Source organism: Scatophagus argus, chromosome 11, assembly GCF_020382885.2.
Source record: "Scatophagus argus isolate fScaArg1 chromosome 11, fScaArg1.pri, whole genome shotgun sequence".
Taxonomy (NCBI): Eukaryota; Metazoa; Chordata; class Actinopteri; family Scatophagidae; genus Scatophagus; species Scatophagus argus.
In genome coordinates this window covers 20,228,720-20,256,038 of record NC_058503.1, presented here as the reverse complement: position 1 = coordinate 20,256,038, position 27,319 = coordinate 20,228,720, and the positions used below count along the sequence as shown (strand labels likewise).

The 27,319-nt window shown below is 41.1% G+C and overlaps 1 protein-coding gene across 1 annotated transcript; it reads left to right on the top strand.

Annotated features, from left to right (window-relative positions):
- The first annotated feature begins 183 nt into the window (after positions 1 to 183).
- On the top strand, positions 184 to 26,825 carry calcrla (calcitonin receptor-like a). The gene is made up of 13 exons (XM_046404238.1): positions 184 to 1,018; positions 15,277 to 15,385; positions 16,375 to 16,528; positions 16,806 to 16,922; positions 17,424 to 17,536; positions 18,139 to 18,230; positions 18,334 to 18,460; positions 18,716 to 18,869; positions 19,292 to 19,352; positions 19,698 to 19,764; positions 20,554 to 20,772; positions 21,407 to 21,448; positions 22,831 to 26,825. Exons 2-13 carry the CDS (start codon positions 15,311 to 15,313, stop codon positions 23,050 to 23,052), a joined length of 1,443 nt encoding a protein of 480 aa, XP_046260194.1. The 5' UTR covers positions 184 to 1,018; positions 15,277 to 15,310; the 3' UTR covers positions 23,053 to 26,825.
- The last annotated feature ends 494 nt before the right edge of the window (positions 26,826 to 27,319 follow it).

Sequence of the window (27,319 nt, the reverse complement as noted above, 5' to 3'; positions counted from 1 at the left end):
ATAACTTTTGCTTTTTGATTACATATTCATCACAAAAAAGTTGGTGATAAGTACATTAAGCACACTCCACGCTGGACCGCCTCAGTTCATGGCGAGAAAGTCTTAACTGCACAAATCAGCCTGATTTCTCTCAGCAGCTGCAGGAAGCTGTTTTCAGATGTGAAACTCTTCTGTGTACAACCTGCCCAGGACCAAACAGCTGACAGACAGTTGGCCACTACCTGGTGAACACAGGTAAGCATGCAGCAGCTAAAAAAACCACACACTTCCATCAGGAGATGGTGGAAACCAAAACAGAGCCAAAAGGAGAGTGAAAATTGGATTGCAGAAATACAACCCCATGTGAATGTTGCTCTGGATCTGCTAACATGCTTACCAACAACTTCACAGGGAGACGAATGCTAGTGTTGGGTTTTTCCTAGCCGCATTTAGAGAATATCTCAGCTTTCTTTACAAACAAAAACCTAAATGACTTACAGTGGGTTTTGGGGGATGGGGACACCTTTGACATGTCCTCAGTATTCGTCCTCTACGGCCCTGCCTTTCTTCATCTACCATTACACTACTGTGTGTGATGTTGTCAGCTGGGGAAATTACTGGATCATAAAAAATGTGAGAGCCCATGAGTAAGGCACTGCATCCCTGCCAGCTGCATGGTGGCTGTACAGACTGTGGTGGAGGAGGGAGGAGGCTTTAGGAAAAAGCGAATCTGACTGCATGAACCACATTTTAACAACACAAACTGCACTTCCAAGTCTGCGTTACAAGTGTGGGAGTTCAGGGCCAAACCATCCCGCATTCAGCACAGCTCCCAGGTCCTCAGCTGTGGGCTACTGATGATGTAACAGGAAGTAGTGGGTTGCCTTCCAAAGGCAACCTGACAGCCGCTTCGGCTGCGCTCAATTGAGAGCCGGAGATCCACCGTGTTTGGTCCTCTGAGCCGAAGACACTTTGGGGATTGCCTTGAAAGTGTATTCCAGTCCAAACCCCTGCGCTGCTGTTGGATTTTGTTTTACTGGTAGGTACTACCAGTACCAACTGCGTGCTATTCGGTGTGTTATGTGGAGTTGACAATGCATTTTTGTTCATGGCTGTGTGTGTATATCCAGGTCGTTTCAGCTGGGTTATCGAGGCATGTGCATTAAACAGAACAGGCTGTGATGTACGAATCCATTGGAAAAGAGCATCCGTAACTGGCTTCAGCTAATCTGAATTGTTCCGCTGCCAAGAGCTGCATGTGAGATGTGGATGTGGTACTGAAACCGGGGTCTTTCTGTGCGTTTTGGGACACCATTAGACCATCCAAGCGGGTCGTGCTTGTGCATTCATAGGCCTGTCACCATATGTAGAGTGTAAAGCTACCGCGGACTTTAAGCACACGCGATTCACGGGGCTTTTCTTCCACGATGTTTTCGGTTGCGCGTCGAGTGATGATGAGGGTTTGCTCAGCTGGAGCCCACTGTGTATCCTATGTATATTGTTTTACGGTAATGCTAAACTGCGCTGCATTTTCTTAGATTAATGTTGCTGATACGCAAACCCCGAGGATCAATTTAAAGGTCGGTTTGCGTGCACGGCAGGCTCAGCTGTGGTTGACCGTGTAGCCACAGATTGCGCGTATACAAGCTGCCAGACAGCAGATCTAACAATCACCATTAAAGTACATAAAGGGATGAAATACGCGCAGTTAATCCGGCTCCATTCAGCACGAAGGCTTTGAAAAGCGGTGGTCACTGGTTGCTAAATCATCTGCATGGTTACATAAGCAGCAGATTTGGACATGCTGGAAGTTTGTGGGCTGGACAGTAAAAATGAAAAGACTGATGATGGTGGTGATGATGATGATGAAGCGTAGGAGGGGGACAGCGGTGTACACCACTGGCAAGGGATATTGTGCTGAAGAAAGATGCATCAGGGTCGTTTTTGGTTTTTCATTGTCTTTTTCTGTCATCAAATCTAATTTGATGCAGTTCTGCTGCAAGCTGTGCTGCAGATTTCTCATGGGTGATGAAGGCTTCTCAGATAGGTTACTATGAACAGTATGTTAACTACAGTTTAATGTAGCCCTTTCATATTGATGTTATTGGGAAAACAAAGCAATTATCAAGTAAGAAACCCTGTAGAAAGTCAACAGGTTTTTTTTTTCTTGTGCTGTTTTTACATGCCACCGAGCCTTTAAACTTTTTCTGAATTGTTAACATGTTTAAAACTCAACTAAGATAACCTTGAAAGAAGTATTTCAGTTTTTCCCCCCACAGTATTTGCTCTTGTAACAAAAAAGGATAAGTTTGTGGAACTAAAATAGATTAAGGAAAGATTGTGTTCTTTGTAAAATACTGAATGAGACACTTAAAACCCATCAAGATACGACAGCTAAAAACCCTTGGAAACTTGATTTGAAAACTTAAAAACACAAATTATGACTAAATGAACACCCACTAATGTTGGTTCAACTAAAGAAAGCACCAGGTAGTATTAGTTTAACTCTTAAAAAACTATAATCTGCTTCATCAGGCCTGTGTGGGTGAGGTTTGATCAGATTTTATTAACAGAAGCCTGGCATCATAGCAAACGTTCAGTTTTGATTGGTGTACATGTGCAGGAAGAATACAGAAATGTCTTGTGTAAAATAACCGATAAACATTTTTAAATTTAGCAGATTATTTTGTCTTCAAGACGAACTCCATGCCTCGTAGCAAGAAGCTGATTGTCTCCTGGTTGTCTTCATCATTACTTGCATGTGAATGATTCATGAACAGTTCAACCAGAGGTAAAAAATTATCCAGCAGTTTACACACAACAAAATAAGCAGATACTACTGGATCACCGCATGACCCCTCAGATTTATCTCAACACTTGTGGATGTCTCGACTCTGAGTTAGTAACCACTAATAAAAAATTATAGCAAACCCATTTCTTTAGTTTTGTATTTGCTGTTTCTTGTTTTGTCCACCAGAATGCGTGTGCATTGTTGATAAGTTAATCCCCAAAATGAAATATCTGTTTTATATGCTTTTTAACATGATATCCTTTTGTATTTTGTAAGTACAGAGATTTTATTTTGAAAACCACTACTTCCCACTGGCTCCTTGTGTTGCGTTGCCAGGGAAACCAAAAGGCCACTTGGATAGGAAGGAAATAAACGAACGGCAAACGATAAAAGTTTAAAGTATAAGAAAGAAATTTAAGACAAGTAAACGAAAACGACAAAACATCAAAAGGCTGAGTTCATTATGGCAACCCCCCGAGGAGGCACAAGGTTGTGTGTGCTGTATTTATAATTATTACTGCATTAATTGATCATTCGTTATGCATGTATATCCATTAAATATGTTAACTCTCTGTTTGACAAGTACTGTGATTGTTAGCCGTTTATTGTGGACAGAGGTGGAAACGGACATGTGATCGTTTTGTTTTTTGTTTGTTTTGTCAGTCCTCACGTTGGGCCATAGAGCTGCTTTATGGATCGGCAACAAACCTTAAAACCATCAGTCGAGTCTCTTACCATCTTTCGGAGGGTATGCTACATGTGTCTATGCATCGCTATGAACGTCATTGCCGCTTCACTGACAGAAAAGATAGCAAGTGAGCTTATTGCACTTGATCATAATTTGTTAGCTGTCACCAATGTTCAGAAATGCCAAAACATTCAGAGTAAAACTGGGCTTCTACTTCACTATCCCTGCACGTCAGCTGTCAGGACACTTTGGATCGTGAACGTGTAAAAGCAGCCAGTTGGCAACGCTGTCAGATGATTCTGTGAGGCCTTTTCTTTACTCTGACATCTTCCAATGGCCTGGGCTGCTTACACTAAATGCTCTGAGCTGATTGTGCGGTGGACAATGTCATCCGATCCTATCAGATCCAACCCTTCAGACTCTCATGCTGACTGTTTACTGCCTGAGTCCAGAAAAGAGCTATTAAACGTGGGTGAAACAAAGGCCTTGGCAGCATAGCTTCCGAAGCCCTTGAGATCTCCATGGCATGGTGGATCTATTCCTAAAGCAATGGCATTTAGAAAGGTTGTGCCGGTGGAATCTCATTCACACTGCAGATGATAAGTCATGCAGTATCTTTGTGGTGCGTTGGCTGTTGAATTCAGGCTCACATCCTTGCAGTCAAGCGTCAAAGGGCTGATTGTTCTCTCTACCTTCCATTCAGATGCAGTTGTTGTGATATTAAACTTGTTGTGGTGACACCTTATTGGCAGTTGTGCTATTATGTTTGTTTAACTGTTGCACCCTCCTGCAAACACTGCTGACAGCCAGCTCCAGTGAGTGCAGAGGCTGGCCGATTCACATTCATAAGAGTAATGACGATTCTCATGAAACTTCACCCCTCATAAATCATCAAGGCACACTGGGCTTCTGCAGCCTGCTTCGCATTGATTCACCTCCTGTGTTCGCTTTCCTGTTGTGGACACTGTAACAACACACACATGTATTTATTAAAGGATATGGATGCCAATATCATACGTTTCCAACATCTTTTATTATCCTTCAAACTTATTCAAGTTGAACCTTCATTGCGTTTCAGCATGGATCAAATCAGTAACCCCAGTATACGTTATATCTTTTCTCCTGTCTGTGCACCCCAGGCTGAAGTTATCACATTACACAAAAGCACAGTGATGCACATATGCACCAGTGTCAAAGCGCTCCCCTCAGGTTCTGGATTCGGTTTCGGGGACGTGAGACCTTTTGAGGTAATTTTTCCGCTCATACATTATGGAGGGTCATTTTTCTTCCTCGCAAGTTTAATTTCAAGGTGCCTGGCGAGACCTGTCATCGGCTAATGTCTTCACAAGCAGCATCTGGATAGCTTTGCCTGGGTTCCGTGGCTGGCAGTTTGAACTGCTGATCGAGAACAGTGGTAAGAGGCTGTGCAGTTTCTGAGGGTGTGCATTATCTGCTGCTATGAGCAAATGTCTGCAGCAGATTTTTCTGTTGGATTTCCAATTAGCCAGTCTACTCAACTGTGAAAATGTGAATATTATTATTGTCAAACTCAGGCTGCCGCGAGCTGGGCCAAAAACCTCTGTGTATTATTGCAGTTAAAATGTTTCCTGGGTCCAAGTCCAAACACAGTATATTATTGTCCCCACTGGTCATTATCACAGTTCTTAGAATGACTTGATGAAAACTTGATTTGGAACAGCTGGAAGGCATTTTGTCATTTTAGCTAAGCCAGTTAAGCCAAAAACCTCTGGCAGAAGGTTGTTTTTGAAAATTCATAAGCTTACAGGACATAATTGTTCAATTTAGTCTTTAGTCCAATTACATTAAACTGTCTTCTGAGAAGGAAGAAAAGGGTATTACAATGTGTTAAGTTACATCCCCTCTTTATAGCATGCGGCGATTGTGTTTTGGACAAGAAGCAGGTGACCTACACTCAGTGCTTATCCTTTTGTAGACACAGTTGACAGACTGAAGCTGCAGCTTCTCTGCTAACATGCTGCTGTGTGGAGACGGTGTAACAGCCAGACAGCAACCTGCTGCACGAGCCACAGTCTTCGAACAATCCATATTAGTTTTCCCGCTAATGTCGCATTCTTGTCTCACTCACAAACATGATCACGTCTTCTACACCTCAGCTTGTTGCTGCTGGCTGCTAATGTCAGTTTGCATGCTAGCATGCTCGCTAATTATCTACCCACAATCCCATGTGCAAGGTTTGTCTTAAACGTGCCGTTGTGAGCTTTGGCACTTGTTTCCCAATGTGGCTGCTACTTTATGTCAGCACTAGTGGTTGTTTCCCAATTCCAGTTTTTCTTATACCCCTTAGACAGTATTTCAGACTTAAGATCCGTATATTTTCCTAGCAGTTCACTCATGTAAGCAGTTAAATGTTTTTGTCATACAAGCCCAAGGCATACAGAGAAACTTGAGCCTGTTAGTAATGACGTTAATAGCTCCCTTGGAGGTCAAGTCTAGGGCCCACAGCAAGCACATGGAGGATATTCCTTGGCTTCCTTGGGGCTGTGAATTTGACTGAGCTCCAGGGTTATTTTTGTTGTGGAGGTACTGGTAGGGAACTACTCACTCGTTCACTGTTTATGTGGTCACGCTGTAATAAATTCTAAAAGAAATGTAATCAGACGGTGCAGCTGAACATATAAATCCTTTATGTAAAATGTTTGCAATGGACATTTGTAATGGCATTTTCTGAGAATGTGAGTGCCATATGAAGCTTTGGAAATGTTTGGATGGGTAGAATGAATTAGAAAACAGGCAGGATTAGTAAGTGGTGCTTACAGAGAGAGCCCGTCTTTCCTGGTTCACAATGTTTCCAAAGACAGAACACAAACAGCTAATAATTGAGCCTATTTTTTTGACAAAATTCATTAATATGAAGAACCACTTCACTGTCCCTAAAGAAAATCTATAAGAAATGTAAACAGCCATTTAAACTATCTGGGCAGTTTTTGATTCGATAATCTCCTTTTTGCTAGTATGCCAGTTTAATGACTGCTAATCGCTGCAACAAACACGGTCACGGTCATGAAACTAAAATCTGTGAAAAGCAACAGCCAGTTAGGAAGCACAGATTTCCCTCAGATAGGGACAAAAACCCTGCTGAGAAAGCTTAAGCTATTGTGTGAAGCTGCCAGCCTGTCAGAGCACTTAATGCACTCGACAAGACAAATCGAGTGACCTGTTAAAATGGGGTTCCATGTAGTGGAAAGAATTGGTGGAATTAGCCACACTTTCCCACCAGGCTGGACTGTGTGAGTCAGGTTAAGCAGTGAGCACATACTCAGCAGGTTAGGCTATTTAAAACACATCCTACAGGCTCTATAGCGACATCAAAACATTTACATTAACACCAAGGAGAATTACTAGCAGCTATGCAGGTGCAAAGCACAGAGGAGCCCGGTCTATTTTTATCGAGTGTATTTTTACCGAGATATTTGTGCTATTTTTTCCTTTGCGTAGAGGCTTCTGGAATAGGATCCCTTTTTCAGAGGTAAGACCTTTAGTACTCTTAACCTGCTTTAAGAGTAACTGAAGATAACCGTGGTGTTTGTGATGATGGAGTGGTATTTAAACGAACAGGATTTCAGCCTTTCAGCTTCAGAGAGGAAATGTCATGTCATCTTCTCCGGTGTACCTCCGGTCACTGGTGTCTTTTACAAACAGTTTGGCACACACAAGATGGACAGCACTCCCACGTCCGTGTGAGAAATATGTACGTGCAGCCAGGAGACCATTAGTTTAGCATGACGGTGAGACAAGAAACAGGCAGACAGCTAACCTGGCTCTGTTCGAAGGTACAGCATCCACCTGCCTCATCTCACCTCTGAAGCTCACTAATGACCACATTACATCTTATTTATTCAATTAATGCAAAGACCAAAGTGTAAAAACAGAATCAAGAGTTCATATCATCATTATCACTTTTATACTTTTCTATCTGGGTGTAACATGTTGATCGTGCTAGAGTCAGGCACCCTCTTTCCCATGTCTCCAGTCTTCATGCTAAGCTGAGCTAAGTGGCTCCAGGTGCATTTTTTACAGTGGTATCAATCCTCGCATTTAACTCTCTGCAAGAAAGAGAATATGCATATTTCCCTAAATGTCAAACTATTCTTTTCAGTTATTTGGTTAAAAATTGAAAGGTGATTGGAGTGAATGGTTGATAAGTGAGCTCCTAATTTCACCTCAGAAGGGCTCTTTTTGATGAACCTTTTGGATGATGGAACAATCATGAAGCGACAGTAATCGCAGCAGGTGTTAATTTAATTTCTGTGTTCAGTTTGGAGACACGGTGTTGTGATTTTAAATAGTCCTGATACAGAAACAGTACGTCTGTCTCCGCCAGTGAGCTGTGACTGGTGCCCTCTTTAATAATGCCACTGCGTTTGGCTGTTTTCCAGCCCGTTTCCCGCGGTACATGAAACCGCTTTGTGACTCATGTGCTCACTGTAGGATTCATGCACTGATTACCTGGCATCACTGGGAATTTGTTGACTGCTTCATGATGTTTTCAAAACTTACGTTAAACTGACAGACCTTTGTAAATGCTGACACATACTTGACATTCAGCACAGCATGACTCATCTGTGTTACTGCCTTTTTTGGACGCTTGAAAGGGCAGCTTCATTATTGTTTTGCTCACCTTGTACGTACTGTATTTTGCAATAGGGATGTGGAACCACATCCTTTTGGGATGTGCATAAAACGTTGTACTTGTACTCAACAGGAGTACTTTTTAGAGCCATTTTCTGCTGTGATGGGCTTTCAGCTGGTTTCAGCAATTTTAAAACACCTTTATTTTCTTCATACTGTGGTGCACTGAAGTCTAACAAACCTGACTGAGACCCTTTATGGGTTCTCAGTCAATAAACTGCCAAAGCATTTTAAACATCTCAATCGGCTGGTATGAATTGCAAGCTGCACTAATAATGTTTTTATGATCTATGTGTTTTATTTTATCTATCTATGACTATGTGTCATCCAAGATTTCACTGCTAGTGATGATCTCACAAATAATCATCAACCAACTCTGAAGTCCCCCTCCATTTTGCAGAACTTTAGTGTCTTTCAGCTCCTTTTTTTTTGGATTTTCAGGCTTGCAAATTGAATATTTGATTCATAAATTAAGACTCCAAGTCAATGCGTTTGTTGCTCCGTGTTGTGAAAATTTGCATCTGTTCGCCAACACATACATTTTAACACCACTTTAAGGTGAGAACATGTCAATTTTGTGTTTTCAGCTTGTTTCACTGTCCCCATGTGGCCAGAAAACGTATGATTAAGGTTATGGCCGGACTGGGTACTGTTAAAAAGAAAAAAAAAGCAATGCTCACACTAATGACTGGTTTGCAAAGGGACAAGAACTCCATTAGACATACTACATGTCCAGTCACTAACCCATCCCCCACACAGTTACTATCTGCCGTGCTATAAAAAGGCCACACTGTGTTGTGTTCTGGCAGTGAAGGTTGGCATTGGAAGAAGATCGTGTGTGACAGAATCTTTCAATATTCATAAGTCCTTGGGATACTGGGCTGCATCATCTGTCCTTTAATTCTACAGTGTCAAGGGCTTGAATGACCATGAATGAGTGAGAGGTTGTATATCTCATATCTGACATCATCAAACAACATTTACCAGAGTGAGATTCTTCTTTTTATGTTCTCCTTGAGCTGCATTTTTATTAGAATATTACAGTCTTTTCTCCATTTCAGTGGCATAGTTGTAATCCATGTGCCTGCCCTGACAACGTTGGCATGCTGGCAATGACAGGAATACTTCGGCATCTGGGTTGTCTGCGCTGCAATCGCTGCAACACAACCTCCTCTTGCCATGTTAACGCAAAGAATATTGTGTGCATCAGTCAGGGCGGCTGGATTGAGAGTTGAGGAGGTCTGTTCATGCAGCAAAGAGGACTCCTCCCTCACATCTGCGTGGGATTGTTATTGTTTTTTCCCTGACATCTGGTGGTGCCCGTGGCAACTTGGAGGCTTGCATGAGGTCTGCTCTCATGTCCTGGGCTTGGTAACATCACTGGCTGAGATGTTAATGTCTAATTCAGACATTTTGTCAGTCACATGGGAGAGATTAAATGTACAGCTGATCCTATGGGACATGTCCACTAGTTATATTTGGTCTAGTGGATTGAGAGAGGAAGATCTGAGACGGACCATGTCGTTCCTCTACTCCATTCCCACCATCTCTTGAAGACAGCTATAGGTTTTTCTTAGCATTTCCTGTTTCATTGATCCATCTTCCACTCTATTCAATCATCAGCTCTCACTGTGCTCGTAAAATGACAGAAAACAGTGGGAGACCAAACTGGCTGGAAACTCACTCTATGATTCCTTCCTCCCAGTCCATGTCAGGACTTCCCTTTCAGGGATTACTCACATTTTTTGTGAAACAAAAGTGATGACAGGGGTAGAACTCCTGAACAATATGTACAGTAAGTAATACATGCAAGAAGATCCGGGAAAAGGTACTAGAAAGTTAACATTTGGCAGCGGCTGACAGAATCAAAGAGAAAAAATAAATAGTTTTCTATTATCTGCATTGATATGATCTTAAAAGCAAACATATGCATGTGTAGACAGTTCAGCTGGATGCAGGATGTCGTCTTGCTCATTAACACCTGCACTCCTCAGGCTGTTTCCCAACAGACATTGTTGTTAAGGTAACGTAAGACTGGCTGATAAAGACACGGAGTGGGGGACACGTGTTGCACGTGTTGCATGTAAAGTGAAACTGGGTTTGTCAGGGTCAAGTAAACACATCATGATAGGGGGCATGTTGAGAAAGACAGGACTGGTGTTAGTATGGTCACATTTGATCCTGTACTCATCACAGCCTCGGTTTGTCAGGGATAGCAAAGACTTGTTTCCAACATTAGGTTGGGACGATGGCTTTCAAGACTGAGACAAATAAATCCACATGATGGGATGCAGGACACATATGCAGAGAATGTCGAAATATCTCAGTGGGAGCATATTGCACTGCCAAAGGGGTGGTGTACGTTCTTACATCAGCGCATTTCATCCAGTTGTTCATAATTTTTTCTCACATTCAAGCTCGTCATTTGCTTCATGTCTTAGAGATGTATGTTGCAGTCCTGCTTGGTTTTGGTTAGAAGGTGATCTCAACAACTCATGTACTGAGATATTAACCCCTCCACACACACACACACACACACACACACACACTCACTCTTTCTGTTCATTCACCAGCTGTAGACCTCAGGTGATAGATAGTTTTCCCAGCTACTGAACGACTCAGTGTGAGGGCTGTTGCTGTTACAGGCCAACCGATACTGTATTTTTTAGCCCAATAATATTGATATTTGTGAGTTTAAACAACTGTCTGATAGTACTAAGATACCTACTAAACAAAATGTACGACAGAAAAATCAGCTTGTCAGTGCTCTCTGATGTACAGTGTATATATTAATCCTATATTTACAGGCTTATATAAATCTAACTGTGCTTGACCCTGAACCAAAGGTTTCCTGACTCCCACAGTTTCTGAAATGATATACTGCAGGTCATTTGAAAGCAGATCCAGAAGGCACAACTGCGTTATTTCCCGTGCCGGGTGTTTTCTTGTCTCTTGTTTATGCAGTAAGCATAAGATACTTACCCCTGATAAGAGTGATAACAGAATCAAGCAAACACTGCAGTGCAACAATATTTTTTTACCATCTCACCGGATTCTCCTCGATACATCAGAGGGCATTTAGTACCAGTTGAGACTGTGAAAAGTACACTTTGCTTTCTTTGCACCAAAAAATCTATTACTCTGTTGTTTGTTCTTTTTCCCTGTTGAAATGCTAAAACGCTCTGCTACAAATACACGATGAATGTTAAAAAATATCTAATGCCACCTTAAAACAAGAATTATCAGTCTACTTTCTTGTCAAACCACAGGGAATCTGTTGTGGTGGCTTTGATGAGATGTAAAACTCACATAAATCACATATTGAATGGTAGCACTCCTGCATCCAGAGACTGCATCAATTCTCATGCCCCCCCCCCCCCCCCCCCCCTCTAGTTACGCCCGTATCCTGCTATAGAAGATGGCAGTAATGCTTTTAGAGCCCCTCGCCAGCATAATGGACATTCAAATGCCACTGAGCAGAACTTGGAGTGCAGGGCGGCAAACATCCTGTGAGGGCAGGAGGATGTTTACAGCACAGCACAACATCTCTGCGGAGACGGTGGGAGTTAAGTGCGGGCTGAGCTTTGGCACTGGGCGAGAAGACAACAGCTGTCATGCACAGACTGTTTTTCCAGGTATCTTTCTCCATGCGGACCGATGTAATAGGTGATGTCAGCTCTTGTGCGAAGTGTACATGACTAACCACTTCTGTGAAACCCTCTGAGGCACTACAGATAATAGTGGACCACCCACAGTTCGCACTGGTTCGTGGTTGGATGAAGTTGACCCAAACAGACCAATAATCAAGTGTTGTGCCTCTGTAGAGGCTGCTCTCTCAGCTCTCAGCTGAATTTAGCAACAAATATTCATGGAGTATGTGGTTGTTTTTATTAGTTATTTTCAGGGTTTTTGGTTTGTGGACCATCTTTTACTTATTATCTGGACTCGTGTTGCTGCTGTGTCTACATCTGTGCAGTGGTAGGAGAAGAAAGGTAAAAGTGACATTTTGATTAACATTAGCTCATGTTTGCTTTATTAACTTTATTAGTTATAAAACAAAATTATTATTTTGGATAACGTTGTGTCTTAAGAAAAGACAGATAGCAAATCTAGCTGCTCTTCTGCATCAGAACAAAAATCTCTGGCAAATGCAGGATAAGTGGAGATTTGGAAAAGAAGCAGAAATCAGTCACACTGCCCTAAAGTATGACATTAAAAATTCAGTGCAGCTTTAAGGTAAGGGAATCATTATGTTCAGGTTTTTGAAATTTAATTTACAGTTAGACAGTCTCTGAGATTAAGATCTCTTTTTGAAGAGAAGCCCGGGAACAACAGCATCCACAGGGACGTAATCAGCCAACAAGAACTCAACATGCAACAAAGAGTTTGTTAAAAGGATTACAAGAACCATGAAAAACATCAGATGTTAGACTACATGAGTACAGTAAGGCTGAGCTGGGACATCCTGAACTACTGATCATGTCAGCTGTTCAGTGTCAGTTCACATGCTGCTATATGCATTATGGTGCTTGCCACTGCCAGTGACACTGACTCTTCAAAACATAGTGATTTATTTTGTTTCCGTCATAAAGGAGGTATTTATGGCAGAAGTGAACAAAATGTCATGCTGGAAATTCCCATGTTAAATGGATTTCATTTAAATGGGAGGGGTTCAGAGTTTTTTTTCTCACTTCCAACTTTAGGATTAGCTAAATGGTGCAACAACAGCTTAAAATAAGTTATAGTCAAGGAAAATGGAACGAGAAACAAATCACAAGTAGCTATAAGCGACGTTCAAGCTGCTATTGGAGAAGCTTGGTGTAACGTCTGTTCTGTGTTGCCGTCTGACAAGATGTATCCTCTGTATCGGTCCGCTAATGTATGAAACACAGCCTCTGCCAAGAAACAGCTCGGGATGTTGGCGGACTCGAGGGCTGTGTGTGCGTCTGTCTGTGTGTGCATGTGCATTCTTGTGTGTTTCCATGCATGCATGTGTGACAAAGAGCAGCTGATCTTTTTCCTGGCTGTTTCCAATTTGCACATCACCATAATGTTTTACAATCCCACTTTCAGTAAGCCCCTCCTCCTCACCTCCAGTCCCCAGTGTAACACAGATTTAACTGTGAGCAGACTCGAGGAGGCACTGGGCCCGTCCCCCCAGTGATAGAGCTGCAGGAAGACTTTGACTGGGTCAGATCTGCTTTGACTGCTTTATCCTCACATGTGACTGTGTTGTAAGACTGGCTTGTCCTGCATACAGCTGTGTTATTTGCGTGATTTGTAATATTAAAAGTACAGTGGTAAACATGCAGTGGGTGGTCTTATTTTAAAACAGTCCTTTTGTCTGAGCCAGCTTATGCGCGAAGCTATGCACTAGTTTATTAAAATTCAGAGCTCTTAGCAGATCTCTACATGAGACGTGGAGCCAGTTCTGCAGTCTGGGCTGAAGGGAAGCTTTCTTTCTTGCACATTTTTCCCCAACTTTCATACTTTTCATTTATTCACACAGTTATGGCTCAAAAATTATTCTTCATGTGGCTTTCCTCCTAAACGCTGACTTATTCTCATTTGTTCTTTAGGCCTCGTTAAGCCACACGTCAGGATGTCAAATCTTGCAAATAAATATGTTTTTCCTGAAGTTAAAGGCCCTGTATTTTGTAGTTGCTTGCCTCATAAATGCATTTTACCATTTTCCTGTTGCAGTGTTGGTTAAGCTGTTCCATTTTACCAAATTTAATGAGACTTGACAAGTTGCAAGTACAAGTGATGACCTAGTTCCTCTGAGGTATGAAAGATGTTATTAAATTTCGCTTCTGAATGAGATGTAATCTACTCCCGAATGCCATACCTACAAGTGTGCCATCCTGCATTCAGGTTCTCTCTCCCATCCTTCCTGTTTCTTTTTGTTTCTCAGCTGCTCAGAGTAAAAATGCTTGTTACACAAAGTTTCATACTGAAAGCAATGCTGCTACAAGAACCTGATGATTTGTATTTGTTTTTTGTAACAATGCTGACAACCTGTTTGTGGTTACCATGGACACCAGTATGTAACTCTTGGCTCATGAAAATACATTTTAAGATGTTGCAGAGCACTCAGACATGATGTCACGACTGTGGGTTTCTCTCAAACACAACCAAAAGTAGTTGTTGTAAGTGGTCCACGGAGCCTCCAGAGTCTGGTGTAAAAGAACTGGAACAGTGGCAGACCTGTAACTCTTTGATAGTTGAACAGCAGCTGTAGCAGGCAGGCTTACGCTATCTAAAGCTACCCGAGCATTAGTACACACACCGTTTTACGAAGCAGATTTGTACAACCTGGGGGATGTGTTTCCATTTGAATTTAGTCTCATCTGCTATGCAGCAGCAGTGACATGAAATCCCAGTGGCCTGCAGCTTTGTTGCAAACGACTTTCTGTACTTCTGCTTTGATGAGACACCAACACCACCTTTTAAAAATGAATGTGTGACACACCCACTAACCGAAGGAAAGCTGCCGTCACACTGGGGGAATTTATGATAGAGTGCAAAGGAGATGCGGCCCACAAAACACACAGCAGCAGTGATAGAATTGGCTTACGAGTCTCAGCTTTGCTTACGTGACTTTTGTCAGGGAGCTGGAACTTAAACCCATGTGGTTTTCTTGAGCTAATAATTTATCAGTGGTGTTGTTCTTGTATCGCCAAGACAAAATACTAACATGTGGGTACATTTAGCTCAGACTTACAATGTACAGTTGGTGATAGTAAGGATTGCCTCTAACAGCAGTCTGCCTTCCACTTAGTGTGCATTTTAATGTGCTTCATTAGTGTTACTGTATTGTAAAATGTGAGCGAGTACAAAGTGGCCGAGGGCGAGGTTTTCTGATTCTTTTAATTCAAAGGTGTTTAATCTTACTGACCTGTCAGTTGTAACTATCAAAAGATCTTTGTATATTGCTGTGAACACGTCAAGTCTGATCTTACCGTCTGTTCCAGGTTTAATTGACTGTGATGGGAAATAACGGTAGCAGCAGGTCAAGTAGATTCAAGCCACTGGGTGAACCATTTATCAACAGTGGGAGAGATGAAGAATGGTGTGAAGTGGCCTTTATGGATGGATTTTATTTTGCTTTTCATGACAGGACTTAATTGCTCATTCTCCATTCCAGATCCGCAGCTGGTAAATCATCAGCCAGCTTTGACATGGCTAAACGGAAGACGGACAGCGTCGGGCGGGGTGGGATGGTGGCCCTCGTGCTGCTGTGCAACCTTACAAAGGTAGGACCGTCTGCATGCAATCAAACAAGCAAACAGTGAAAATACACACACTGCATCTCAGGTTACATGGGAGAAAACAAAATTAGATCTGCCCGTGTTAGGAAGTAGCAACTTTACAGCTTATTTACTGAAATTTAGAGGTGTGCAATTCCTGGGAATATGTTTGTACGCACTGACACGGTTGCTGTAAAACCCTGCTGGTCACTAATTAGGTTTCTGACATGTATGTTGTATAATGTTACATGACACTGCAGTGGAGTTTTATTTGTTTGTTTTGTCAGTACATTTGAATTTATAACACAGTCAAAGAAAAGACTGCATTAAAAGATATGCACATGTATCTGCATTTTATAGGTACTGTAGTTTAATATGTACTTTGTGTGACATGTTTGGGCTTATTCATGTCAGTTTCAGTTTATGTTGGAGGATTAAAAGGCTGCTTCAGGTTGGTATCTGCTGTGTAATAAATAGGCTGGACATGTCTGTTTGGCAATATTTCTGTACAGATGTCATCTTTTCCAAGGAGTGCAAATGGATTTAATGGAAGCCTGTGTATATTAGACTTGCTCTCCTGGCGTTGTAAGTGGGCTATAATGACTGTCTTGCTTTAATACGTCCCCAAAGAAATCACAACCGAAATTGAGTCCAGACACATGCTTGCACGCAGATGCTTTATCTGAAATGAAGCTCAGTGCTCAACTCCAAAAAATACAGCTTTTTTTTGTCCATTTTAACTTATAAATCTCTTGGTTTGGTCTGGAATACCACACAGAGGTGAACATTTTAGAAATATAATCTTGTGAATCTTCCATCAAAGAAGAATTCAGATTTTGTTATTGTATACAGACTTTGAAGTAACATTTTCTTCGCCTGATTTGGCTGTTCAGTGTTCATGTCTGATGTTTCATCCAGAACCACTTTGGATTAATTTCTCTCATTTAAAACCAGAATTCAAAAGATGGATTCGCATCTTCTCTCCTTCCTTGCAGATTTTTGTGAAGGCCAGCCTGGAGGTCAATGAAACCCAGCAGCAGCATCCAAACAACGTCTACCACGACATAGGACTCACCAGGAACCAAATAGTCACAGCGCAATTTGAGTGCTATCAGAAGATAATGAAGGACGCTCCCCACAGCAGAGAAGGTAGCTTGTTCTGTTTCACGTTTCTGTGGTTTAAGGCTGTCTGTCATTCCGGCCTTAGTGTATCCACTCATACAGTCTGAAGAGGTGTGCATAAGACTGTCATGTCACCTGTCCTGAACATGAAGTCTTCACGATTGTTTATTACTGTTTGAATTGTTTTAATACCTCATGATTGAGTAAAAGTTCCAGTTTAGTTTAGTCCCATTTATTGCTCATTTTTAGATGTTAGAAAACTCATGACGGTGGTATGACTCAGCTCCTGTCACTGCTTCTGTAGTTTCAGAGCCCATGTGTAACCGGACTTGGGATGGCTGGCTGTGTTGGGATGACACCCGGCCAGGCGTAGTCTCAGAACAGCACTGCCCAGACTACTTCCAGGATTTTGATCCTTCAGGTAAGATCTGTGGCTCCCAGCGGTTGCAAAGGTGCTGACTCATCTGACTTTTACTTTGGGTAGCCAACCTGTTAAACATGTGTTTCTATGTGTGCAGTTGTGTATATGCATGAATATGTAAACACTAGATTAGTTTTAATCACTGACCCACAGCCTCAGTACAGAACATCCTTTAACAGGATGTGCAGAAATATAATTAGATTCAGTCCCTTTCATCCCTGCTCTCAGTAGTTTCATGTGTATTAATGTGTTTGATGGAGTTTCAGAACATGATTTTAACTTTATGGGATACAAATATTAAATCTGTCTTTAACTGGACTGCTCTTGAGGGAAACTTCTCCTTAACTTCATTTTCAATAGCAACCTGCATTTTGATCTGATGTTTTATTAACTTCACCTCCAGGTTTGCCTTGCTGCCAACAGTAAATACCAAGAAATAAAATTCAGCCCACATGATTGAAATATTCCTCAACAACATTTATGTACTGTTTTTACCTGCAGAGGTGGTTACAAAGATTTGCACCGACAGTGGTCACTGGTTCCTGCATCCGGAGAGCAACCGGACGTGGACCAACTACACCCGCTGTAACGAACACACCAGTGAAGGCAGAGTGGTAGGTCGCTTTATAAAATGTCATAGAATGCATATAAAATGTATATCTATCAATAGATCTTGTGTGGACTGTTCAGTTTGCTCTCTCCAGATGCTTCAATTGTTTTTATTTGAATGAAACAATAGTCATTGCAAAATAGTCACCGTAATAAAGTACAGCTTCCCCCCCAGGACCAAGAAAGGTCAACCTTCCCCAACCCGTGTGTGACAGTCTTCTTATTATAACATATGTGACGTGTGTTTAGAAATTTTAGCCTAAAAGCAGAGCTGAGAGAAAGGTCAGGGGATTCAAATTTCAAACATTAGAATTCGTCATCTGGAGGTTGCAGGTATCGTGTATAATGGGAGTCTGTCCTTTGCAGTATAAACTGTGTTGATCTGGTCTGTGGCCTGACACTCAGTGAAAGGCTAAAGGGTCACCGGAATCATTACATCACAACATTTTTATCCCATGCCAGGCATTATGTTTTCCGGCTGTACATGTGTACCTCCGTCCCATTCTCATGAACACAATATATCACGAAAACCTTGAACGAATTTCTTAAAATTTGGCACAAAAGTATACTGGACTCTTTGAGACTTTGTGTCTGCTTCTCCTTCCAGACTGCAATGAATCTTTTTTATTTAACTCTCATCGGACATGGCCTGTCACTGACCTCCCTGTTCATCTCCCTCGGAATATTCTTCCATTTCAAGTGAGTCAACAAACCTCATCTTAACATGCCTTGTGTATGCAGTTTGTGTTCTTTGCATGAATTGATATCGCCTTGATGTAATGTCACCTTTGTCCTCTTGCAGGAGTTTAAGTTGCCAAAGGATCACGCTCCACAAAAACCTCTTTTTTTCTTTTGTTCTGAACTCTGTGATCACCATCATTTGGTTAACAGCAGTGGCAAACAACCAGGAGCTTGTGCAGAGGAATCCAGTGAGTTTCTAGTTTTCTTTATCATGAATATTAACTTTACTTGTTTTACATTCTTTTTGTCTTAGTTTTAGTATTTCAACATAAATCAGAGTATGAGCTGCTCTAAACGCTGAACTCTTGGGGCTTTGATGGATTTTTTTATTCCTATAATAGCTTCATTACTTATTTCAGAAAGAACTGCGCATGGCAATAAGCAGCACAAGACATGTGACAATCACCATGCGTGTTCATAATGTGTGTGTTGTTCTCCCTCAGATGAGCTGTAAAGTGTCCCAGTTCATTCATCTGTACCTGTTTGGCTGTAATTACTTCTGGATGCTGTGTGAAGGGATCTACCTGCACACGCTCATCGTGGTGGCCGTGTTTGCTGAGAAGCAGCACCTGATGTGGTACTATCTTTTAGGCTGGGGTGAGTCTGAATAATACAGGTTGGTATGGTATGTGTGCTGCCAATGACAGCCACTCTGCTCTCAGTCATTATTAAGTAATGGTGGCCTCAATCTGTTAATGCTACTTTATTAAATCATTATCACCATAGTTTCAGACAGTTTTTTTTTTTTTTGGTGTCATCAGAAATGATAAAATTGTATTCACCAAGTTAATTGGAATATAAGTTCTGGAGGGCTTATTGTGAAATAAATGATCATAAACATTGTTCACAGTGTAGACTGTTTTGATGATGGACTGGCTATCAGTCTGTGCACAGTTTTACCCCCAAATTATTGCTGACATTTTCATTGTAAATACAGGATAATGAGTTTAAAAAAACGTTTTCTGACTGCAAATCTAATTATTATTATTACTGTTGTTGTTTCTTTTGTGTGTGTGCAGGCTTTCCTCTCATTCCCGCTTCCATACATGCCGTTGCTCGAAGTTACTACTACAACGACAAGTAAGCATTGAAGTGCATGTTCTGTCAGAGTTCATATGACAGCTTATAATGATGCAAGTATTAAAGGTCAAACAACAATAATAACAACAGAGGTGAATTGAGGTGAGATGAAACAGATTTTGCCAACATTTATAATTAGTAAGAATAATAATGTTTGTCTGCATCTTGTTGAACAAAGCATTCAGCTCTCTCTGGTGGCTTCTTTCATCAACCCCCCCCACTAAGCTGTTTATGCTAATTAGTTTCTCAGGAAAGCCGGTGATTTGCATGACCGGTCAGCAGCCCCGTGATGCACTGACACTGTTGTGTAATCTCCTCTCTGTTGTCTTTTCTCCTCTGCCGTAGCTGTTGGATTAGCTCCAAAACATCGCTACTCTACATCATCCACGGCCCCATCTGTGCTGCTCTTTTGGTGAGAAGTTTCAGTCTTTGAGCCAGCAAAATAAACCACTGTTTCTATTGTGCAATGCGCAAAACAAAAAAAAAAAAAAAAAAACTGCTTTTACCTTCTTCTGAGAGGACACTGCGGGGGGCCTAAAAGCAGGATGTTGTTTCATAGCATGCTTAATTGCGTTTATCTTGTGAAATCGATGCATCTGCCCCTCGAAGGAGCCACACGCGGTCCCCAGGCCCATGTAGCATTCTAGGAATTCACCTAATCAGCACAGCTTGCACGTCAGAGAAAACTGGTCCCTTAAGACTCTCCTAGGACTTAATGTTCAGTACTCAGACAAGCTTTTACCATGATTTGTTCATGTTTCACGCTCCAAAAAAAGTCTTGCTGATGGACTTTTTCATACTGAACCGTTATTGTTAAATTGCTGGGTTTGTAACTGTGCCTCATTTCAAAATAGCGTTTTTTTAACCCACAAACATCAGACAGCTACTACAAAGACATCAACATTTAAATATCTAGGATATAAAATAGGAGTTTAAAACAAGGACTGTCATAGATATGATTTCCAACCTGTAGCATTTGTAAAATATCATCTTATTTTTTATTATTTGTACTTTTGGCTTTAACTGACTGCTTGAGGTGTTAAGTGTTAAGTGTTAATGAATGATTCACTGGCACACATTTTACGTAATTAAGAAGGTAAATTTACAACTCATCCCATGAAAGCATGTAACCAGCTGACAGAAGCTGATAGCCCAAATATTAAGCTGATTCGTTGATGTCCTCTCTGGTGCTCCCAACCAGGTCAATTTGTTCTTTCTCCTAAACATTGTGCGAGTGCTCATCACCAAACTGAAGGCGACCCATCAGGCGGAGTCGAGTCTCTACATGAAAGCTGTGAGAGCCACCCTCATCCTGGTGCCTCTTCTGGGAATTCAGTTTGTCCTGCTTCCCTACAAGCCAGCGGGACGGGTCTCGTCTGAAATCTACGACTACATCATGCACATACTAATGCATTACCAGGTGAGACGATGGTCACATTTAAGTATTTTTCCAGCAGCTATAGGCTATGTGATCCTTCTTTTAGCTGTGGCTGACGATTGTTACCAACTTCCAAGAACATTTCCATTTAAAGAAATACATAACAGCTGGGTATATATGCAGGGAATATTCTTAGAATGGTATTCAGAGTTTAGAGACTGCTGTTAAAGTCCTGTTGTCCATTTTTTGTGAATCTCAGTGACGTGTTAGTGACGCCTTCCTCCGATGCCAGAGACATGTATTTTACTAAAATGAGCTGTTGCCGGTATATAAAGCCCATTATTTTCTTAGCTCGCGGTAAACATTCACATCAGCCTCTGATTTTGTTTATGTTGTAGCGCAGGGAACAGAAACAGGAAGGAAGGCACGTATTATCTGAGCTGAAAAGAGCCAGAAATCAGTTGGAGGTTAGCAAGGCGTTATCTGATCATCCTGAGCTGTCCCAGCATGGGCAGTGCTGAGAGAAGGTCTTGGGCAACAGGCTGAATCAGCTCACAAAATGTACTCAGATGCTGGGTTTCATAGCACCTTAAAACTTCACCTACAATCAACTGATGACACAATTACTTGTGTATATCTTTACTCCTTTTCATATGTTTCATTTTTTGAATTTCAGGGTCTGCTGGTGGCCACCATCTTCTGCTTTTTCAATGGAGAAGTAAGAGGGGGTTGTGTACTTCTATGATTTTTAGACCTGCATGCACACAAACACACACTCTCCCACACTTCCTTTTCGTGATCAGCATAGTTTCCTCTGCATGTCCCTCTGAGCAGGATGGTGGATGAGGGAATGTCTTGACTGCTCTGCTTAGGATTAAAGATTATTTACTGCTGGCAAGCAGCCGTGGCCTGTACACTAATTGCTACCAATTATGCAGGTGACTGATCTGCATACAAAATAGTGTGTTATTGCCAGAAGTGGAAGTCTTACAAGACCCGCTGTATAATTCCTCTTCATGGTGTGAAGCCATGAGCTCATAGCTGAGTTTTTATAGAGCATCATATATAAAGCCTGAGCTCATTAAATGTTCAAAGAAACAGTGACATTGTGTTGCCCATATACAGGAGCGTAGGCACATAAAATACATGTATACCAGCCTTTGATCAAAACATGTCAGGAAGTGCTTCAGAAAGAATTCACAGCAAAATAAAGACATATTGCAGACACATGTTCAAACCTGCAAGTCCAACTGCTTTGCATTTATTCAGAAATTGTTGAACATGTAAAGTACATCCAAATAGGTTTTGATAGGACACAAGTTTCTCTTCCTCAAAATTGCAAAAAGTTGAATCAAGAACATAAAATTAAGAGAAGTAACACATTACTGTTTGGAGGAATAGTTAACATTTTATGAAATAGCTTCTTTTTGTTCTTTCAGGAAGTAAGATGAGAAGGTTGATATCAGTTCCATGTCAGGGCTGGCGTTTAGCCTAGCTTAGCATCTGTCCAAACAGAAAACATACGTCTTCCAGCACATCTCAGGATCAGTAATTAACCTGTTGTGTCTCATTTATTTAATCTGTTAAAAATAGTGAGAAAGTCATGTTGCATCTATTTTTTGATCCATCTACCATTTCTGTGCAGTTTCCACAGCCATATTGCAGGTTGACAGATACACTCTGTACAAATATTAAGGGTATTAAATGTGGTTACTATAACACCATGACACTGTGCTCGCGACAGCACCTGGCATCAAATATTTACATATCTGCTTATATGTGAATCAAACAGTAGCTTCCCAACGCTGAACAGCATGGATGCTGCACAGAAGTCCTGAGTGGATGGATAAACTGTTGTTTGTCAAGCATTAGTTCCCTTTTTAAATCCCCCTAAACGGTTGTTTTTGCAATTTTTGCTTGCATACGGATTAACTGAACAAGATGGAGCTTGTTAAGTAATCAGCTCTGAGGAGATCGATCTCCTTATCTAACTAAACAGAAATGGAGCCATTACTTTGTATGTTAAAGAATTATTCATAAGCAGTTCAGCTAAAGAAGGAACTGCAACACTAATAAATGAAATGTGGTTTCTCTGGTTAGGTCCAAGCGGTTCTGAGGAGGCACTGGAACCAGTACCATATCCAGTTTAGCAGCAGCGTAGGAAACCACTCGGATGCCATGCGTTCAGCGTCTTACACGGCGTCCTCCATCACTGAGGTACAGGGCTGCTACAGCATCGACAGCAACACAGAACACATGAACGGCAAAGGCTGCCACGAGGCAGAGGCCTCCATGCTAAAGTCAGACAGCCCCTTTGCCTGACAGCAGCACTATCCCCAAACCCTGCCTGCCCCACCCCCCTTAAAAACTGCAGCACATTCGGAGCTCTGTGGCACCCAGGGAACCTCTTCCTATAGATACAGTGTCAGAAGCAAAGAGTGAGGAAAAGGGTTTTATACCCAGGTTCTCACCCACCTGAAGGAAGCTGTCACCTGTCTGTCGCACGGACGCGGGCCCTTTAACAGTGCTGTACAGCAAGCTCGATAGAAGCTATTCGCACGCCTTGTTTTGTGTCCAGTCTGCAACTGAACTGCTTCACTCAGACCAAGATGCATTCTGATAATCACAATATTGTTGTGATCTTTCTGCCTGACTAAGTTGTTTTAAAATGGATGAATATTAACTGCTTGACTGTCCTTTTTGGGGTCACGTTGTGCACAAAAAGCCTTTGGTTACACTGTAAATTCTTCTGACATGGTTAGTGCCAAACCAAGAAATCCTTGCCTGCCTCATTTATTTTTTATATTCCAGTACAGAATCAGAAAGAAGATAAGACGTCTAACAGGTTCATGTTAATATATTAAAGCTATATTATATCTTTCACGTTAAACTTAATTTATCTGAACATATTCTTGTTTATTAAATGAAATAAATACCATGCAGTATTTATTGAAGCTGACATTTTTTTTTTGTTCAAAATGAAATGAGAATTAAATACCAACATGATTTGCTGCCAGCGTCACAGAAACTTTCGCTGTTTTTCTTGTTGTTTCAGTGTTTGTTTATCTGTGCAGTCAGTGTGTGCCGATGCTTTTCAGAATCTTACCTTTAGCTTTCAGGCTTCATTTTTATGGATTTCATCATGCTAATGTTTGAGCGTGTTTAAGTGATCCTTACCGACATGTGCACCTTTTAAACCACATACTGTAGTAGGTTGTAATGCGGCTTGTCGACACAATGTTCTCGCTGAGAGGCCATCATGAAATCATGTACTGTATTCCAATATCTACTCATTACACTCGAATGTAACAGTGGAGCTCTGAACATAAACGCATCACATTCCCATTCGCTGCTGTCTTTGGCCTTCTGCTTCTCAAACCAGTCAGATGTAACGAGCATTTCCAGGTGTTCAGATTGAAAACAGCACTGTGCCGAAAACTGATGAAGTGGAATATCCAAACCCATCTTTTAAAAGTCATGGATGTATCACTCAAACTGGATCATATTTTAAGTCTAGTCATTGGTGGTTGTAATAATTCCTTCTGTTCATATTAGCCAGGAATCCAAGCAACTACATTGACTTTAATTGGGAATCAAATCCAGAGTGCTTGTTTGGTGTACAAATGCATTCTAAAGTTTAGGCAAATCTCAGTATATTTGGAAAAATCAAGTGATTATCTGTGCGCCAGGCACACGTGGGTTTATTGCTGGTTTGAATTTTGTAATTAATGTGCCATAACTTCAGAAGGTATCCCTCTTATTTGGCTAACTCACAAAGCTGAATCTTCATTAGCCGTGGCTTAAGATTGTGGATTTTGTGAATTTTGTTCCCTGTCAAGTGCAGCGTAGTTAGTGTAGTTAGTCTGCAAAGGAGTAACAATAAAGCAACCAATAACTCTTTCAACATGCATTTGGTTAGTGAGTATTGCATCTAGAAAGACAAGAGAAAAAACACCCAAACTAATCGAATGAAAAGTGATCATGGTGGAAATGTCTTTTCTTATTGATTGTAAGGTGTACAGTAGGCATGAGAAGGAATGTGCATTGGTTGGTGATGCTGAATTGCATGGCGGCAAAAGTGGAGGCAGGTTTAACTTTTTTATAGGATGACCCTGTGACGACACCACAAGAGCAGCGTCTCCATTTAAATCACAGAGGAAGCTCATTGTTTTAAGCAGTGCTAATTTCAGTCTGAACGCAGCCTTATTCAGAAGCACATGTGATGATATTGTCATGTGTGTGTTCTTTATGAAGCATTTAGCTAAAGCAGCCTGTAGACCTGCTCAGAAATCACTGCACTTATGTACAGTCATGCTGTCAGCCCAAACCCAAAACCTTTGTTTCCTTTTTCCTCATTTCAGTTCTTCATTTTCAACACATTGTCCACAATGCTGGGAACACAAGTCACTATTAGCACATGTAAATATTTTTGTTTCTCAAACATTTCTGTAAAGAGGACAAGATGAAGGTGTGCGCATGTGTGTGTGTGTGTGTGTGTGCATGTTTTAAGGTATATAATACAGTATTTATGGGTACATTACGCTCAGAAGCATTCAATCATGAAGCAACCATCTTATGTGACTGTGTGGGACATTGACAAATAATTTTTAGTTTTTCTTCTGTGTTTTTCAAAGGGACTGGTGGGAAATAGGCTGGGGGTTATTGAGTGGGAGTTTGCAACACGCCGCCATATCGGTCGGCCCTCAATATTTGCCACCATCTTTGGTGGATTCCATCACTTTTCTGTGTTGCCTGTTTTTGAAAGTAGAGAAAGAAAGAGTTGCCCATGTCATAATATCAGAGCAGAAACATGTTTCCTTACACTAAAAATGGAAGTCTAAAGACTCGCATTCATTTTTCCAAAAGGCGTGTTTTATTGAGAACTGAAAACAAAAATGTGTTGTGTGTCCCGATTTTCCATGTTTCTCATCAGCTCTTCATATCACTGTGATGACCTAAAGCACTTGATTCTGTACACAACAGGAAGAGTAACATGTTTATGTGAAACAGCTCTTGTTTTCACTTGTGAAAAAGCATTGTTGGCTGCCAATGCTTGAAGTAATGTCAGATACAGTATTCCCAGCCACAGGTTTCATGTGAAATCAGGCTGCGGTATCACACATACAGTTTGTGCTTTTCATATGTCAGATCTGGAGGACAGTTTCTCCGTTTAATCATAAACTGTATGGCTCACAGGTTGTCACAACAACTAATTCTTAATGTACAGTGACAACGTAATGAAATCTTCATAAAACGAGTCATTTGCTGTGTCGTGATGCGTCGTAATCATTTATGAAGCTCCAATTATTTCATCACAACCCTGCAAAAAGCCTTGTAACTCCTACGTACCATTTTAAGTTGTGTATTTATGTATTAAATATGTTCCTGTGACTCTTCAAAAGGTTTGTGAAGTCTCCAGTCTCCAATGTTGTAAAGTATGACAAAAGTATATGGACGATGCCTGTAGTTTTTGTTAATACTGTATATAACTTTGGTAGTCTTGATGCATTGACTGACACTGCTGTTTGAATGTAACTGGTTGCGTTTTATTCTCTGGGTGTGAAAAATATATATACAGTATATATACAGTATATATTTAGCTACGATGTCTCTTTTTTTATTATTTCACTGAGTTTGACAATGTTGCTTTGTTGTGTATATCTGCTAATACAACCCAGCATCACACATCAACTTGAGTTCTTCACTGGGGAGACTGGGCCAGTTGTCTTGGCTCGTGGTTCATGTTCACAATGTTTTTTGCTTTTTGACCTGTATGAGTACAGAAGTCCTGAGACGAGTGAGAAAAACAAATGTAAAAAAAGAAAAATGTGAGAAACAGGACTAATTCATGTTTTCATGCAGGTGAACTTTAATTTGTAAATGTTCTCTAACAACAACGTAGCCTGCATATATTGTGTGTGACATTACTGTCTTTCTTTTGGCTAGTGATGTTTTGTAATCCGTGCCAATCTGTCATTAGCTATTAGCCGGTTAGCTATTGAGTTAAAAACATCACCAGAATTTTTTTTCCTTACTTGACTCTCAGGGTTTCTGTATAATCTGCTAGTAAATGAAAAGGACAACTCATTAATTGTTCACAATGAGTTTAGTCACATCTGCCAATCTGTTAAGAAAACAATGTGGTTTGTGAAGCTGACATGACACCTCGGTGGCTCTGAGGTCAGGCCTTGTACACTCACAGTACACACTGTCAAAAGCAATGAACACACTTTGTTTTTATGTCATTCAGGTCCCCAATCGCTTCTGTGGCCTCATTTGAGAAAAACAAGAACCCATTTTAAGTACATATGTGTAGGTTTACTGTATGGAAAGGGACTTTATAAAACCTGGAAGAAGTCAGATTGCAGAAAGTCTTTAAATTCAAATAGACTGAGATTACAGCAGGTTTATTAGTGTGCATCTGTTCCGTATGTTTTCTTGTAAGCCCACACCTCACTGGAACCTGTACATATTTAACCTATCTCTATAAATTACATATTTATATATAAAGTACAGTACACTCAGTACTGCTCATTACAGAGTTTCAAAAGGCTCAGCACAAAAAATTGTGGAGCATTTCAAAGGAACC